Genomic DNA, 19,044 nt, shown 5'->3' with positions numbered 1-19,044 from the left:
GAACTAAAGGCTGACTCAGTGTAACAGCTGTACTGTTGCCTCAGGAGGAGGCACGGAAGGAGGCTGTTGGTCATGTTCATGATTAATGCTGGCTCAGGCAGGCTTGATCAAGAGTTCCAGCAGCCTTCTAACATTACTCCTGGCTGGAGAAGCAAGAGTTCAGGTAGCTGGACTCCAGCTAAGGCTTAAGCCTGAGACAGTCACTAAGTATCAAGAGACAGACCCATTTATCTCTACTGACTTTTCCTTGTCACAAAAAGAAAGTAGAACTCTATCATCTTGTAACCCCATTAAAAAGGAGACTGTAGAAGGCCAGGTATTTTTTCAAAAGGAAAACAAACTGTATAAAAATTAATTTGTAAGGAAAAGCTTTTGTTTTTAAAACAACTGGGCTGATGATCATTAGTGTTGTAGTACTAAAGCTGAGGAGTTTAATTCATTAGAAGAGGATGCATTTCTGTATGAAGATGACCATTAGAATTTTAACTGCATGTACAAATAAATCTTTGATTTTAACTGAGTTTTAAGGTAGTGAATGGAACAGTGTTACCTTGTCTCTCAAGACTCTGAAGTTACTAGAACAGTCTTTTTTGCTAGGAAGCGGGGAAAGAAAGGAGGAAAGCTTGTTTAACTTCTGGGAAGGTCAACAATTGATAAAGCTGATTCAGAAGTGATTTAAAAAACTACCGGTGAATGAAGCTGTTGAGAGAGAAAATTTAGTTCTTCAAACATTAAATCCAGGTACACTGCTTAATAGAGCTCACAGCTTTAGAACTTAACAAAAATCTTCTTTTAAACTGAATTAGTATTTAATTTCTCTTACTCTTCAAATAAGCCTAGGCTTAATGCTTCAGATTAAAATTCCTTTTCCTGAACTCTTGCTTGTTACATAGGGTGTTCAGAACTGTCATCACCTTAACGTATAACCAGCTGGTTTACAGTTAGGTATGTTCTCATCACATGCTGTGGCTATGAATGAACTGCAAGTTGTAATATTGGTTCATCAAAGAATGACAAAGTACTAGTTTTTATATACCATATAAACATGAGACTTTCAAATTTCTATGCAGACTGGTTTTTTGTACCTAGCCTGGCTCAGAGTGCTGTAGCAAGAAGGAACAACACAAGCCTGATAATGCCTTTCCTTCCTAATGTCTATTTTGATGCAGAGTACCGTTGCTTTTTGATGATGTTGGCCTATACTCTTTTGAAATAAAAGCTAACAGATAATGAAATGGAAAATTTATTAGTGCAAGTTGGTCACTTGGTTTCTTCCCAACAAGTACATAATAAGATCCCATGCTTAATACATTATAAACAAACCTTTTGTAAGTTAAAAAAAGTTGAACTTGTCATGAAGTAACAATGTGTTACATATTGTCATCGTCTGATTCATCTTCCTCTTTCAAAGATTCCTGTTTAAAAAAGTTGAATTAAAAAACACTTAATGCAGGCTGAATTATACAAATGTTAAGCAATGAGTTTTGTTGTAGCGTCAAAATATTCTCAATGTGGCCAAAGCCTTGTATTCAGCAGGCTAGTTCATACCTTCAGATGGTGATACTGAGCACCATCATTACTTCTAGAACAAAAAGCTGCTAAATGCTGGAAGTCTAAATTTCTCCAGCTGGTTATCTATAAAAACTGTTCTAGGCCACATGGCTTACTATCTCTCCTACACACTTACACTGCTGTTGAAGAGTTAGCAATTTACTTTAGGAGAAACATGGCACCTGTGCAAGCTTGCTGAATTACAGTTTCTGAGAGTAAGAACTATCCCTGGATTACACTGTGAACTTCACTACTGTCCCTTCAGAACACCATCAGCTAATGCTGAATTGTAACTACATGTTTTACAGTCATCACAACAGTGGAAGCTCAGCCTTCAGTGGGCTCCCTCCACTCTAGAATTGTTTGTGAAGTGAAGCATTGAGACAACAGAGAAGTCGAACCTTACCTTAGCATACTTTTCTGCTTCTTCCTTGATGTCCTTTGGAACAATTTCATGTTTTCCATTGGTTACTGCCAATAAAGAGAGTACATCTTAAGCAGAATTCACACAAAGACCTTGACATAAAAGGGTGAATTTAAGAAGCAATGTTTTAGTTATAGAAAGTAATAAGTTTTCTACAGTGCTTATAGAAATTACAGAAATGCATTACTTTCTCCAACCCAGCTGAGTTCCAGCTCAAAAGCTTTGTCCTTTACTTCATCGTGAACTATGTAGATTCTGGAAGGAACAGACAAAGTACAGATTAGAACAGACTGATCAATAGGCTAAGTATACTTCCTTCCTTTAACAGATTTCTTGTTGAAGAACTTCTGGTTAAGTAGCTCTCCCCATGTTTTCTCCCCTGCCCACACATACAGAAAAACCACTGGAGAATTTTCCATGCTTACACTGCTAGTATAACAATGTATTAAATAATTACAGCTAAGATGCAGGTTGAGATGTTCAAGTCACCCTAATTAGAACAAACATTAAAATTCAAATACTGCAAAACCAAGGCTATGTCATCATTGTCTGTCTCAGCTAGTTAGTTATAATATAGCTAGGAGTGCCCTGTATTTCCCCTATAAATCTGATCTCAGTTTACACTGAAGACTAAATCCCTACACTGTAAATACCCTGCAGCTGATTGAAAGCCTGTACCTAGATCTCTGTACAAACTGCCATGCTTATGGCAGACACAACAGTAATCAGAATTTAAACTGCAAGTGGTATTACACCGCACGCATCCAGACTAGTGAAATCACTTTTTAGCCTGAGAGATAAAAATGTTAAATAACCATTCTATGACTGCATCATAGTATTCTGTCCTCAGCAAGTGAATATGTAATCAAATGATAATCCCAAATTGAGACACAGACTCAAGAATTAGCAGAACTTACATTAACCTGTGGGTTCACTTGCTGAGAAGGTTATATTCCTTCCGTTTGTTTCCAAAAGCCTTAGTAAGTCAAAAACTGAAAAATACCAGATATTTCTAGCCAACAAAAAAAGCTCAGAGCTAGTAGAGGAAGGAAGGATACCTTGAGCACCATGCTAAGTACTTCCAGTTAAAGTTCAATAAAAGTATTGTGAAACAAATAGGAAGAACAAAGTTAACATTGGCGTCCAGGGAAATATCACTATATGCTTATGTTATTCTACCACCTTTCTGCCACTGCTAGGCTGGGCTTACTGACTGTTACCCCAAGATCATCTATAGGCCTTTCCTATGTGTTCAGTTGATTATAGGCTTTTTGCAACAAAGCATACCATTACAAGCTCTTGAAGAAATAATTACTTTGGACTGATTAGTATATTAGGGTTAAAATTATTAAATTCCTCGCTATCATACTAAATGCTACTAAGGAGCTTAATTTGAGCTGAAAACCAGAACTATGTCTAGAGCTGCTGTTAAGTTTTAAGATGAAGGAGAATTAAAGAACAGAACTCTTTTCATTACTTGAAAATCTCTGACACTTTAGGACTGCATTAAGGTCCTTGTCAGGTTTTAATAACAGAGAACCCTCAAATTCTTTCTTCTAGCTGCTGCCAGGACAATCCCAGGAACAAACTTCAAAATAAACTTGCACGCTGCAACACCAATGATAGAAGCGTGTTTATTATTTCCTTTTAAGCCCTGAAATGCTGGATATTACATTTTTCCAGCTGCAGATTACTGTATTTGCGACAAGCACAGAATATGTGCATTAAAATAAAGTATTGTACATAGCTGAAAGGATACTTGCATCTGTTTGAAGAGATACTAATTCACAGACTATTTTCCAGACTTTTATTAGTGACCAATTCATGCTCTATCAAGCAGAAAGCCTTCTTTCCCTCATTAATACACAAGTCACTGAATGGTACCTTCTTTCCTCTGTAAGCACCCTATCCTCACACAGAGTTCATGAGATAGTATGAGTGACTACAGGCAATTTTATCACTGAAGAGCTGTCCAAATTGCACCAATAAATAACAAAGTATATCCAGTCTTTTCACGTGGTATCAAGCTTTAGCATTTAAATGAGACTAGTTATACCCTAGACGCATCTTTAAGCAAGGAGTTTAACTCTGCTGCTTTCCTAAGCACTCGGGTCTATTTTTAGGCAAATAGGAAGGCTAGATCTCAGTCCTCAGCTTTACTTCTGAACCACTACTTACTCTCTGAAGCATCAGTTCATTGTTCAGTCTACAACTCAGTTCAGAATCAGAACACCAAGGAGTTTCCCTCCCCCACCCATTCTGTCACCTGGTTTATGTATTTTAAAAATCAGTGACTATTCAATTTAACCTTCAATCAACTGGTTCCACCGGTAAGTAGCAGATGAGACCAAAAGATGTACTTTTCACATCCTTCAGCATTTTCAACACTGAGTAGCATTTCCCCTCTCACAAGAAAAAAGTAAATATTACTAGCAGCAGATCCTACAGTTAGGATGCACACTCATCTACTAGAAATAAAACCTGATATCCAACTGAAAAGGAATAGCGTCAGTTTGAAACCATCGCAAGCTCACCAGTAGAGATTGCTGTAGAGTTAGAAAAACAGGTTGGAGACTTACTTACATTTTCGCAACCTCTTTAACAACATCACGACAGGTCATTTCCTTCATCTGTAGGCAAAAAATACACAGCGTGAGAAAATATACTATTTTCCATTTCCTAAAGGTCAGAATACATGTGGCTGCATGTATTAATGAGCTTACTATTTAGTAGGGAGAAAAATGGCAAGACTATAACTAAATTTATTCTCTACGGTGCATCTTCCAGCCTGCTATATGCAAATCATGCTTACAGTGAAGAATTTTAGAACTGAAAGATTCTGTGGAAAAATGCTCTTGGAAACTTCCCCAGTTTAAAGCATTCATCAGCTGGAAATAGATAACCCTAGCACTGTAAAAGCCTGATTTCTTGTTTGCTGCTTTGTGATCAACTGACAAAATAACCATATGTACAATATGGGGGAAGCATCCTATTTTCATAGAGAATATTTATACCCTTTCTAGGTAGTATAGCAATACTTTCGGTCTTACCAACATCTTATGCAAGCAATTTTGACTTCCAAGTAACGTCTCAAGTGGAGAATATTGCTCCAGTGTTAAAGAGCTGCATGCCTGAGCAAGACATTGGCATCTCTTAACATTTTCTCACTATTCTGTCAGTGTCTTTCAGCAGTTTCACAGTTAATCACAACAAAGCCTCATGACAATTCCCATGACATAAAACAAAAAAGTTGTTTTGTAGGTCACGTGTCTTGTCAGTCAACTCTTCTGGACTATGAAGTAGCAATATATTCTATATTCATGTTCTCTATTTCATTAATGCAGTTTACCATCTCTTCCCATTCCTGAGTGTTTTCAAAACCACAGGGTGGAAGCTAGTTTTGAGACACCAGTGAAGGAATTAAAACAGTCCTTTGTTCATGTTCTGGCCAGAGAAGAAGTGTCCATGCCTGGTCAGACAGACATCACAGTCCCACCCCAAGAAATTTCCTAAGCAGAGACTCATTGCCCCAGCCCTTTAATTTGTGACACTCAGTCCACAGCACAGACAGCACTGGCTGCTGTGTACAAATATAACTTGTGTCACACATTTAAATTACTACATGTATCAATACATATAAAGTTACAGTCAAATAGGAAAACCCAAAAGTCTGCTACTGTCACAAATATTTACAAGAGAGAAGTAAATCGATTTTTTGCCGTTACCTGTTTCCCATCCCAGGTATGTTAATTTAGCAGACAATTAAGAGTAAATACTGTTAACAGTTTATCACAGGAGTTAACTACGATTATATGTATATACACACATATGTATGTGTCAAAAAGTTGTACATAGCATCAAAGCTGCACGAGAAGCACTGTAAAAGTACTCTCCACAGGACCACAAGTTTTCCCACAGCTGAAGATACCAGACATTCACATACGATGCAACAGATGTGATCAGTGCAGTGTTTTCTGCTTGCACCCTCAGCTGCACATGAGGATTTGGCACACTGTGTCCCCTCCCAGATACAGGTACTGCAGAGCAGTTCTATAAGTGGATGTAAAGTTCTGCCTATCTGCTTGTCTCTTTTCACCTGTAGTCATCTCTTCCACAGGAGAGATGTGGACAGGCTGCTGTAGGCAGCATCACACGCAACAGCTTTTGTATTTCTTTTTCCCAGTTTAGTTTTGACAAATACACCTCATCAAAATTAATTCTGACCTGGAAACCCGCCCAGTCTAAATTAACAAAAAGCACCAGCATGCAAGACTGGACTCGCTTCACATTGCTGTCACAAGATCATACGCATTACTGAAGACGTTCTGCAAACAACCCATTAAGTAAGTCAATGCAATTAGGCCACATGGTACACCACTGTCCCTACAACTAGATTTTACAGGCACTACTGTAAACTTCAAACTATGCACGTACTTGTTAGCTGTACAGAAATCAGTGAGTGAAAGAGGTTTTTGAAAATCCCAGCACTGCACAGAAAATATTTTTTGGGGGTAGATTATGTCACCCAACATACCACTGTCTTTCTGCCAGTCTGCACACCCACAAATTCAAATTATGATTTCCCAGATGCCAAAATTCCAGTATCAAGATCAGATGATCTTGTAGATTTCTTTCTTTTAATTTGGTATTCCAGCATCTGACCAGATTCAAAACTGAATAAATCAAGTCTAGGAACACTAATGTTTCCTGTAATTTTTCAGCTATGATGCTACAGCACCATAACCAGACCATTTTTAAATGTTAACAACCATATGAATTCTGAACCTTTCCAGAAACAGTTGTGATGGACTTTTGTAGACCAAATCTATAAATAAGATGCTAGCAGAGTATCAAATAAGAATTACATCAGTCAGATCAGGAATGGGATTTTGTCCCATTCCAAGGGTGTCAGACATGAAAACACAAGAGGAAGACACAAATCTGTCAGGATTCTAACATAGTTCTAAATCAGCTTAAGGCACATATGAATACCTTTCAGTAGTCTTCTCTCCAGGGACTACTTTTACGCAGCCAACTGTTTGCATGCTCCTTCAGAAGGCTACAAAACTTCTTGTAATCCTTGACAGGTTATAATAGTGTGCAAGCAAGAAATGCTGAACAGAAACAGCTCTTTTTGGTATCGATAATGGTGTGCCGTACAGTTACACTCTTTCTACTGTTCACAGCACTATAGTCTTTCATCAGACATACAAAGATGTCTTGAAAGGTTCATTACAGTTAGCAGCAACAAGCTGACAGATCTTTTGAAAAAAGACAGCACTTCAACACTAGCCAGCTGGGAGACACTGTCTGACCTGGCAAGGATTTTATTTTTTCCACTACATTTTCAGCGTTGTAACATTCCAGTGGCTCAGCATCCCGCTGTCCCAGCTTTTTCTAACTTTTTAAACCAAAGGATCATCTAACACCTTTGGAAAAAAAGAGATACACCACCCTGTACAATGCTGCCCTAAGGTTTTCATATGGAATGAAAACACTTTTATATTCACTTAATTACTTTGCTTGCTGGCATGCATGAGAGTGTATGTTTAAGCATGTGCACTCCCTACAGCCTACGTATTGCCCAAGGATAAGACCTGAGGAATACTGCTATTATAGAAGCTAAGCCATGTCCTAAAACATACAAGGAAATATTCCACCTGCTCCTCCTGTATTTTATATGCTTTAGGCATCCAAAAAGATAACATAATAAGCTCGGAATATCTGTCTTGAAACAGCACAACAAAACTGTAACGTCATACCTGAAGTTTTTCTATCTCTGTTTTTGCAGCTTGCCTTGCTTTACCAATGGCACACCCCCAATAACCCTATAGAAAAAAAAGAAAACAGGCAAAATTAATTAAGTATTAAGCCTTCTACAGTTCTGTCACTTAGCGTATGGCAGCCCCCACCCTACTCATACAGTGAGAAGCTAATACACAGTAAACTTTCCCAAAGTGTTGAGTAGAACCCAATTAGTAGATCAAGTGTTGTTGATTGAAAGGTGCTCAGTAGTTCCCAGACAGAAACACTCAATTTGTTTCAACAGGTAGTTCTACAGGATCAAAAAATCCCCAAGACAAAACAAGTAACTCCTGCCTACTATGAAAATATACTGAAGTGTAAGCACATAAAAATTAAGCACTTATATTCCCCTCAACAGCTGTGGTATTGGATATATTGAAAGAAAATTAAAAATATCAACTGAACAGTAGGAATATGTATCATCCTGTGTAATACACAGCTGCAGAGGCAGCACTCACAACAATTTACAACAGTTGTCTACTTTGATTTGACTTTTTGGTGTAGCAGCCAGCGTCAAGAGTAACAGCAGCCCCCTCCTGGCTGAAGCTGTCTCTTACCCAAAGTATTTGGTGAACAAGGTATCACTACAACACTTGCCCTTCTGAGGCAGTGCTTGGGACTTACCAGCTACAGCCAGGGGGAATAAACTCACAAATCTGAGAGGCAAGATTCAAAACTAATTTCTCAGATACTGTACTTCTAAGAAATACACAGTGTGTGTTTAATAAGGACATGCAAACAAGCAAAATCCAGCTCTGGTCATTTTGAGCAATGATTCATCAGAGATCTGCCCAGGTAAAAAGAAGAAAAAAAAAAGTAACCTCTTTTGGAACAAAACTTACTATTTTTCCTAACTAGGAACTCTTAAAAAGGGAGCTTATGCCAAGATGGAAATATTTTTGACACACTCACATATGAAACTCCTGATGGATCAATCATGTACAGTTGCGCACCATCATCACTATCATAGGACCCCAACATAAAACTGGAGGAGAAAAGTGAAATTAGAAACATTTCTTCTACCAACACGCACAGAATTACAGAGACTACACCAGCGCAGTTTTCCTACATTCTTCCAGGAGGAAAACTCCAACTGACCTGCTACTTTCTATTAACCATTTTGTCTGAACAGTTTAGTGTTACCATGACAGCCAAGCACCTGCATGTTGCCGGAAAACTTTTACTATCTGTAACTAGACAGCAGATCACAATGTATTAGTCCCTTTGTATTAGAACTGCATAGTAGCTGTAACCTACTCTTTTACATCAGGACAAGCAGGATGATTGCAGAGGAAAGTTCTGCTTTCATCACTGTCACAGGCTTAGTAGTACCAACTTTTCAACTTTAAAATTCAGGGACAAACTGGCAATCTATACAGAAGCCTGGCAAACTGCTATGCAAATCTGTATTCTTTAAGGCTTTACATGCACAAAGGAAGGGAAAGGGAATCTGTTTACAAGATGAATGGCACGTTACTAATTCCAAGTTAAAAAAAAAGACTTCAGACAACCCAAGTAGTTCCAGCAATTGCAAAATAAAAGATACTTACAAATAGCGTAAGTCTGAAAGACTTACCTACAACCAAAAGGTCTGACAGCGCTGTATAGTGTGTATGCATGCACATACATAGCCACTCTGTCTGCAAGATGCTAAGCAAAAGGAAAAACATTGGAAACCCTTATTTTCAGAAATAAGTGAATGTGAAGTAATGAAATTTCATTATCTGTGTCAAGACTAAAAAAGCCAAAAAAACCAATTTCTTACCTTAAGTGGAATATCATAACCATAGTTAGATCTAAAGTTAGAAGCCTCATCTCTAGCTATGTCTGCCAAAGAACGAGCATCTGCCAAAAGTCCTGCTACTGCCTGAAATGAGAATTGGCATTAGGTAGGCCAAACAGACCTTGCAGAAACTTAATAAAATTCATGGGCAAAAGTCTAATTATGCCGTTTAACTGACATCTTTACCGAACTCTATGCAGTACTACAAATAAATTCACTCAAACTATCCATCTCTTAGAAGCTCAAAATGTGTCAATATTATTAAATATTAATACAGAATAATTGTTTTCCTCTGGTAAAATCAATAAGCAAAATTATCTTCATGTTAAATAGTGTCTTACAATTTGCCATAACTATACTAACTCAAACACAACTATACTAACCCAAACAATCACTATTCTTTCAAGCAATATATATTCAACAGACAGTTTCAGGCATTTTTGTCACACAGTAACCACTACTTGGTATCATCCTAACATCATTGTTATGGATCAGCCAGCAACCCATACACTAGACTTCAAAGAACTCAACCAACTTCCACACTGTTGAGAAGAAAATCTCGTACACAGCATTTTCTCTCTGTAACACACCTTGTCAGCTGTATAAAAAAGTAGCACTTTAAAACCTGTTTGTATTTACAGTCAAAGTTAAGCAACTGGAATGCTGAAAAGCATTTTAAAATAATTAAAATCAGTCTCAAAATATGTGTACCTTCCAGTTTAAATTTGGATTTTATACATACGTGCAATCAAGAATAAATTACAGAAAATGGTAAACAAGTCCACTGGCATTTTTTACACTGTACACAGAAACGTTACTTTCTTAATCTATTTGCTGATACTCCACAGATTACTACTTTTGTGGGTGGCCCCTTTCAACTGATGAAAAACTAAAATTAAATAGCAACTTACCATACCAACATGTCGATCGACATTAAACAGACGTTTATTGGAACCCTCTTCATAAAGCTTGGACAGAACTAGTTTTTCTACTCCAAAGACAACACCATCTTTGCATCTTATCCCAATTGCTGTGCTGAAAGACAAAGATAAATCTAAGTTTCTCACACAGAACTGTGGTGAAGAATACGTAACAGAGAATTAACAAAACACAAGCAGGGGCGGGGGGTAGCTAAAGCTCACTAAACCTACAAACATTTTCTAAAACAAAGGAGGGGCTGCCAGAAGTCCCTATCCAACTAGTTTTGAACTATATGTGGTGGTGGCATTGTCTGGCATGACTGCATAGCTGCTGCCCCATCACTGATCTGAATGATACTGGTATGAAAACCACAGGCTGTTTAACCTCTCCTTTTAGTAAATTCACTGTATCTAGAAGACGTGTCAATTCTTTCTCTAACTCTCAAGAAGTGCATCACTGGGCATAAATTACACCATGGCATACAAGAAATACTTCACTAACCCTTATCTGGCTACAACCAGACACCTGGATGGATCTAGCCCATGCCTTCCTGATTGCTCATTTCACTGCCACCACAGCTTAGCTGGAATTTTCACTCTACAGCATTCCTTTGCATATACTTGAGGGAAAAGAGAGACTCAAAGAGAAGTGAAGATGTCCTGTTTCTTGAAGAATATATATAAAGTTGTTACAAGTTTATGAAGCCCTGAGCATGGTAGTTTTTCAGTGCAATTGACATCCATAGAATGGTTTTTATGGATAAAAAAAATAAATACTACTGTATCAGCTAAGCACCTTACCGACAATAACAAGACCTACAATCAGATTTTGCCCCTAAGCATATATTTTTCATTGCCTTTAGCATACATAAGTTTACTGCCTTCCCCAACATATCTGTTTCTAGCAAGGAAAAGTGATTCCTAGCAAGCAAAAGCAATTATACTAATTTTACACTTAATCTGAAGCCTCCTGAAATGAACCCAGAGACACAGTTGTTAAAAACTAATTCTAGCCACATCATTTTATCTGCAATGTCATCATGATTGTCTACTCCAATGGCTCCACTGTGAGGCCAGCAAACAGAGAGAGAGGCAGATATTTATACCTTACCTACTATTCTCCACAGCTTTCATAGCATATTCAACTTGAAACACTCTGCCATCTGGAGAAAATGTGGAAGCTGACAGGTCATACTGAAGAAGAAAACACACTTCTCAGAAAAAAAAAAAAAAAAAAAAACAACAAACGCGTTATATCCCAGTACTTTCCTAAGTCTATTTGCTAAAAAACGCAATGTCACCTGCATGACAATGGCTGTGAAGCACCGGAAGCAGACTGCCCCCTTACATTAGAAGCATGAACAGCCAGTAAACACTAACTACAAGTCCCTGCATCAATGCTGGATATACCCACGCCTCAAACCCCATTAATGCAGACGTTGCAGAGGCCTGAAATCACCATAAATTAAACCGTACTTGAAACCTAAGGAAACTTTCTATGTGCCTTTGAATATATCTTGTATTTTTTTAAGTCGTAGGTGTTTGTTAACAGGAATATATTTGAAATGTTGAAAAGTCTCTTATGTACAGGAGGCTGGCTCACTCCCCGGCCAAGAACTGTGCGAGGGCAGAGCTATGGGTCGGGACCAAAGGCCAGAGAATGCAGGAGGCTCCGGGAAGGAGCTGAAGGACCCGCCGCCGAAGTGCAACACACCACAGCCACCCGTACCAGCGCTGGCTAGCGGCAGGACGCTGCGGCTCCTCAGCGGCGCCCGCAGGTAGCAGCCAACAGCCGGCCCGAGGGCCACCAAGGCGGCTCCAACAGGACCCCACCAGCCCACGGGGGCCTCGTGTCGTAAAAGCAGCCCCTCCGCGGCCGCCCCCCGCCCGCAGCACAGGCTCAGCCCCGAGACTGCTCTAGCGGCAGCAGACCCTTCCGGGCCGGCTTCACTCTCCCACCGCCCGCACCGGGCCGCTGACCGCACAAACCCCCTACCCAGGGGCCCAGTCCGCACGGCACTCACCCCCGAGCCGGCAGCTCCACCCCCACCTTTGGTTTCCCCTGCCTAACGAACCGCAGTGACTCAGCAGCGGCTCCGGCCCGGGCCCCGCCAGCCCCGCGGCGGCCGCTCTGCCCGGCGGGGCCGAGCGCAGGAGGCGGCTGCTCGCCCCGAGCCGGACCCCGTTCGCCGCCAACATGAAGCGGCCCCCCCTGCCGGCGCTGGTCCGGGCCGGATGCCCGCGCTGCCGTTTGCGCACGTTGAGCGAACAGGCCGCACTCACCCCGGTGCCGATGGAGCTCATGGCGGCGTCGCACAGACACAGCCGGACGCAGCGCCCTCTGCCGCCCGGCCTCGCTCCTACGTCTCACCACCCAACAACACGTGCTCCTATTGGCTTCCACATAAACTAGGCCCGCCTACAGCGGGGTAGCTCGGTGGGGTGTTGACATCACTGCGACACATCCTGGAGGGCACGTGGACAACGTATACGCAGAACGCCCGGCTAGCTCAGTCGGTAGAGCATGGGACTCTTAATCCCAGGGTCGTGGGTTCGAGCCCCACGTTGGGCGTAGTTAGATTTTTGTAGCCGGCTCTCGTTTTATGGTTTTGGGTACTAAAATTTCGCCTCAGCCCCACAGCCTCTACGCTATGCGAAAAATTCCCCACCACTCCTCAGGGGACGGAGGGGCTCCTGTTGCAGCTACAGCCTGGATAACTGTGATAAAGACTGTATAGCTGGAAAAAAAAAAAAAAAACCAACACGAAACGATTTTTATAAATGGATGCAGGAACCAAATGTGTGTTAATAAACTAGGATGAGCTGTGGACTCCTCAAGGGTGGAGAGGCCTTACTTAGAGAGATCTGGATAGGCAAGAGAGCTGGGCAATCACAAACTGAATTCGATTCAACAAGAGCAAGCACGGGATTCTTCACCTGGGATGGGGTAATCCTGATTATATGCACACACTGGGGAATGAGCAGCCCTGCAGAAAGAGATGTCTGGGTTTGGATTGATGGCAAATTGGAGTCAGCTGTGTGCACGAGCACTGCAAAGGGCCAGTTGTGCCCTGGGGTGCATGAAGTACAGAAAGGCTAGCTGGGCAAGGGAGTTGATTGTCCCACTGGCACTGCACTGGTGCAGCCCCACCTTCAGTTTCTTGTGTACAGTTTGGGCGCATCAGTATCATCATCATCATGGCTTGACTTCGTGAACAAAGATTTGGGAAGGGCATTTACCCACGCTTACTACAAGCGCGCTGGTGACTAAGAAGGCCAATGTGGGATAGGCAAATCCGGCTACAAAAAGCACAGCAGAAGGTCTCCTTGGGTGGAACAGGTGGGACACGATTCTTCCTGCGTTGTCTTTTCTCCTTGAGACTAGTTCTTCGTGAGCTCTCAAAGGAGTCAGCGGCATTATGTATGGTGTGCCTCCAAGTCTTCCGATTGGAGGCCAAGGTGGACCACTGATGGTAGTCAATATGGCCAAGGCTAAGGTATTGTTTCAGGGAGTCCTTGTATCTCTTCTTTGGGGCACCTCTCTTGCGGCTACCAGTGGCATGCTCACCGTAAAACACGATCTTGGGGAGGCGGTGATCCTTCATTCTAGAGACGTGCCCTGCCCAGCGCAGCTGCAGTTTCAGCAATATGGCCTCGATGCTGGTGACCCCTGCCTGTTCGAGGACAGTGACATTAGACACATAGTCAGTCCAATGGATGTTTAGAATTGTACGGAGGCAGCGCTGATGAAAGCGTTCCAGGAGTCGCAGGTGATGACGGTAGATGACCCATGATTCAGACCCATATAAAAGAGTAGACAATACAATGGCTCTGTAGACACTGATCTTTGTACTTTTCTTCAGGTGTTTATTACACCAGACTCTTTTATGGAGTTTTCCAAAGGCTCTATATGCCTTTGCTATTCTGTTGTCTATCTCTTTGTCGATCGTGGCATCCGAGGAAATGATGCTTCCCAGATAGCTGAACTGCTGAACTGTCTTAAGCTCTGACTCGCCGATGGTAATATGGGGATGGCGATAATCTTCTTGCGGTGCAGGTTGGTAGAGGACTACTGTCTTCTTCAAGCTGACTTCCAGCCCAAAAACCTCAGCCGCCTCCGCAAAGCAAGATGTTAAACGCTGCAGAGCTGCTTCTGTGTGGGCAACAAGGGCGGCATCATCAGCAAAGAGCAGTTCACGGACAAGATGGTTTAGGGTCTTAGTGTGGGCCTTCAGTCGCCTTAGATTGAATAGGCTACCATCGGTACGATATCGAATATAAATGCCGTCTTGTTCGTCGAGGTCTGCTGTAGCCCTTTGGAGCATCATGCTGAAGAAGATTGTGAATAAGGTCGGTGCGAGAACGCAACCTTGTTTCACACCATTGGTTATTGGGAAAGGCTCAGAGAGTGCATCACCATACCTGACTTGGCCTTGCTGATCCTCATGTAACAGAATAATCATTTTCAGGAACTTGGGGGGACAACCTAATCGTTCTAAGATCAGCCACAAGCCTTTCCTGCTCACAGTGTCAAAAGCTTTGGTGAGGTCAACGAAAGTTACGTATAACCCCTTATTCTGTTCTCTACACTTTTTCTGTTCTCTACACTATTTTACGCATCAGTATAAGAAGGACATAAAACTACCAGTGTGTGTCCAGAGGATGGGGGACCAAGGTGGTGAAGGGTCTCAATGGCGAGACATAGGCAAAGTGGCTGAGGTCACAAATGTTCAGCTTGGAGAAAAGAAGGGTGAGGGGTACCCTCATGATGGTCCACAGGTCCATAATAGGGTCAATAGAGAGGGAGGTGACCAGCAACAGAGCATGAAGAAATGAAATGAACCTGTGTCAGGGAAGTAACTGGACATTAGGAAAAGGTTCTTCACTCAAAGGGTGTTTGATCACTGGAGCAGGATCCCCTAGGAAGTGCTCACAGCACCAAGCCTGTCAAGAGTTCAGAGCATCTGGATGATGGTCTTAATCCTATGATTTAGTTTTAAGTAGTCAACCAAGAAAAGAGTTGGACTTGATAGTACACATGGGTCCTTCCAGTTTGAGCTATTAAATAATTTAATGATAATAATCTCAGGGCCATAAAAGGCTAGGAAATTATTTTCCTGAGGCACCAGCAGAGCCCAACAATCATGAGGAGCAGGATGCCAGCAGTCGCCCAGAACTGCCAGTGCTTCAAGGCAGCAAAGAGCAGGGCTCCCAGGCCACACGACTCTGCTGGCTTAATTATCCTACCGTCTCTTTAGTCTGTGAATAATTATCTTCATTATGGCATGTTCAGTGGCTATGGCCATTGTCTACTATTTGGACTTGAGTGAAGCATTTGACACTGTCTTCCACAGCACTCCCCTGGAGAAATTGGCTGCTTATGGCCTGCATAGGTGGATTCTTTGCTGGGTTGGAAACTGGCTGGATGGCAGAGCCCAAAGAGTGGTGGTAAATGGTATCACATCTCATTGGCGACTGGTCACTAGTGGTGGCCCCCAGGGCTCAGTTAGGGCCAGTGTTGTTTAGTATCTTCACTGATGATCTGGATGAGTGGATCAAGTGCACCCTCAGCAAACTTGAGTATGACACCAAGTTGGCTGGGAGTGTTGATCTGCTGAAGAAAAAAAAGGCTCTGCAGAGGGATCTGGACAGGCTGTGGCCAATGCTATGAGGCTCAACAAGGCAAAGTGCTAGGTCCTACATTTGGGCCACAACAACCCCATGCAATTGATTCAGAGAAGTCTCCAGGAACTCGCCAACACAGTTTTAAGTTGACAAGCAGGTATTCTTTATTGCGGCGCCAGGAGACATGGAGGATCACTCCTCCAAGAGTGTCTCATCCAAGCATCAACCAGGCTGTGATTATATTGTCCTTAAACATACATATTAATTAGATTACATACATTACATCACATCACACTTTTAGAGAATGCCTCCTGTATGCACATAAAAATGTGGTAGTGGGCTTTCGGACCCCTGGTGGTTATTTCTTCTTTACTCTGTGTTAGGACTGTTGTCGTATCAGACATACCAGTAACCATCAGGCCGTTCTGGCAAAGCTTATCTTAGTAATTTCCTTTTCTCTATAGTGGCTAACAAAGCCTAACATCCCTGAGGTTATTCATTTACAACCCTATTCATCAATCAACCCCATTCTTCACAATGCTACTGGCTTGGGGAAGAGTGGCTGGAAAGCTGCTTGGTAGAAAGGGACCTGGGGATGCTGATGGACGGCCAGTGAACATGAGCCAGCTTATGCCCAGGCAGCCAAGAAGGCCAGCACCATCCTGGCCTGTATCAGCAATAGCGTAGCCAGCAGGACCAGGGCAGTGATCATCCCCCTGTACTTGGCACTGGTGAGGCCACACCTCAAATCCTGTGCTCAGTTCTGGGCCCCTCACTACAAGAAAGACATTGAGGTGCTGGAGTGGGTCCAGAGCAGGGCAGTGAATCTGGTGAAGGGTCTGGATAGTAAGTCTTATGAGGAATGGCTGAGGGAACTGGGGTCGTTTAGTCTGGAGAAGAAAAGGCTCAAGGGGAACCTTACTGCTCTCTACAATTACCCGAAAGGAGGTTGTAGTTGATGTGGGGGTAGGTCTCTTCTCCCAAGGAAGAAGTGGTAGGACAAGAGGTAACAGCCTCAAGCTGCGCGAGGGGAGGTGTAGATGAAGCACTCAGTGACATGGTTTAGTGGAGGTCTTGGCAGTCCTGGAGTAATGGTTGGACTTGAGGATCTCAAAGGTCTTTTCCAACCTAGTTGATTCTTTATTATTTTTTTTATTATAGTGCCCCACTACTGGAGAATCCACCACTTCCTGGGAATATTATTCCAGTAGCCAATTTGTGAAAAAAAATCCACTTGTGTCCAATTGGAATGTCTCCAGGAGAACTTGGAAAATTTTGTGATCATTTCCCTACAGAAAACCCAAATAGAGAAAGGATTCTCAAATGCAGTTCCTGGCTCAGACAGGTGTAATTCCAGCTGAGCATGTGTCCTTGGTACATTGGGGTATTGCTCAAACGTGGCAGACTTAAGGCTCCATTTTGAGAATGGCATTTTAAACATATTGTCAGGCACCATTGTATCCATATGCTTTAAAGTTCGGCTGCATTTACATATTTTAAATGGCATAAAATACTAACCAGAAAGAAAAAAACAAGCCCAACAAAAAAACCCAACAAAATTTAAAACATGAAACTACACAAAATCATAAGGCCAATTTGAACTCAGAATGTTTAATTGCTACAGGCATTTGTTCATTTATTTTCTCATGTGTCAGCATCCTCTGCTGCTGCCTTGGCAATGATTTCTCCTCCCCCAGAACCCACTGGTTGTGTGCTGGTCCCGTCACCGTTTCTGCATCTTACATCTCCACTACAGCCTTCTCGCTCCTTAGTTTTCCTCTCCAAGGACAGAGATGGCTGATGGGGTTGGAAAATGGTGGTGGGTCACATGAAGATTGCATGGGTTCGTATTGGGTCACATGGTAGAATCTGAAGAGGAGATATAACAGCTTTATGAGGGATGTAAGAGCTTTGCAAGGAATCTCCTCCGAGTTTGTCACTGCAGAGTTCCTTCCCTTTCACACCTTTCTTGCAATCTCCTGCTTGGATTCCTTGCATGTCTTCCTGATATACAGAGCCCATCCAGGATGCCCCATTTGCTTCAGCTCCTCCAGTCCGCACTCTTGCTCCACACACAGACTGGACCTTCTCTTCTCAGCTGTACACTCTTGAACCCACTTTGTGACCCAGGTGACTTCAGGGAGACCAGAAGGAGGGAACCAACAAGGCTGTGACAGGAGCAGAGAAGAAAGTCACTATGGAGAGCTGCTCCTCCAACAATGGGCTAGCACAGAGGTTTGCTCAATGGCGGCAGGGACAACTTTTGGTGTCTCACATCACTCCCACTCATCATCTGACTCTCCCACACACCTCCACCTTCACAGATCTTAAATGGGAAGTGTGGATGTGGGACAAACAGTGCAGCCACGGAGTATGTGAGAAGCATAGCACCTACAAACAGTTACAGTGGCTCACAGCTCAGGCAGTTTGGGTTCAGTGGCAACAGACCACATCAGCATCACAACAGCCTACCTTGAAATCCACCTTTCGCTTCATAGTGCCCTTGTCTTCCTACGTGTATGACGTTAGGCTCTTTGGCTTGCTCTCTGGCAATGAGTGAATGTCTAGACCCCAATCACCAGTTAGTAGTTTTTCGATACTTATTTTGCCTCCCTGAAGAAGAAATGGATCCCATGCAGTTGAGATAAATACCCTGTGCCAGCTCTTTTGGAGACATGGCCCACAGCTGCATTTCTGGACACGCATAAGAATTGCCTGAAGGGCAGCTGATTTTACAGGTGTGGTTATTGGGGGAAAATGATATAGGGAATACTGGTAGGGGAAAGGGGCTGGTTATTGGGAGCAGAATAAATGCTACATTAGGAATCTCATTCTCAAGCAATCCCGAAAGTTCATTACACTAGCCATTACCTGCTATAAACTCCCTGATAAAGTTGCAGGGCAACACAGATGGCAAGCAGTATTATTTAGAACAC

General features: G+C 42.4%; 1 protein-coding gene and 1 non-coding gene across 2 annotated transcripts; one reads left to right on the top strand and one right to left on the bottom strand.

Annotated features, from left to right (window-relative positions):
* Positions 1-1,227: 1,227 nt before the first annotated feature.
* PSMA3 (proteasome 20S subunit alpha 3) lies at positions 1,228-12,905 on the bottom strand. Its single transcript, XM_061343689.1, has 11 exons — positions 12,767-12,905; positions 11,595-11,677; positions 10,475-10,598; positions 9,546-9,647; positions 9,357-9,430; positions 8,693-8,765; positions 7,738-7,803; positions 4,559-4,605; positions 2,163-2,230; positions 1,958-2,022; positions 1,228-1,415 (listed from the first exon to the last, which is right to left on the bottom strand). The coding sequence occupies exons 1-11, from the start codon at positions 12,785-12,787 to the stop codon at positions 1,371-1,373; spliced, it is 768 nt and encodes a 255-aa protein (XP_061199673.1). The 5' UTR covers positions 12,788-12,905; the 3' UTR covers positions 1,228-1,370.
* A 77-nt stretch (positions 12,906-12,982) lies between these two features.
* On the top strand, positions 12,983-13,055 carry TRNAK-CUU (transfer RNA lysine (anticodon CUU)). Its single transcript has one exon. It is a non-coding gene; the product is annotated as a tRNA-Lys (tRNA).
* The last annotated feature ends 5,989 nt before the right edge of the window (positions 13,056-19,044 follow it).

This window comes from Neopsephotus bourkii, unplaced genomic scaffold, assembly GCF_033783945.1.
Source record: "Neopsephotus bourkii isolate Nb327-2 ecotype Australia unplaced genomic scaffold, CSIRO-AGI_Nbou_v1 NB_1825, whole genome shotgun sequence".
NCBI lineage: Eukaryota > Metazoa > Chordata > Aves > Psittaciformes > Psittacidae > Neopsephotus > Neopsephotus bourkii.
This window is presented reverse-complemented; position numbering and strand designations above follow the sequence as displayed.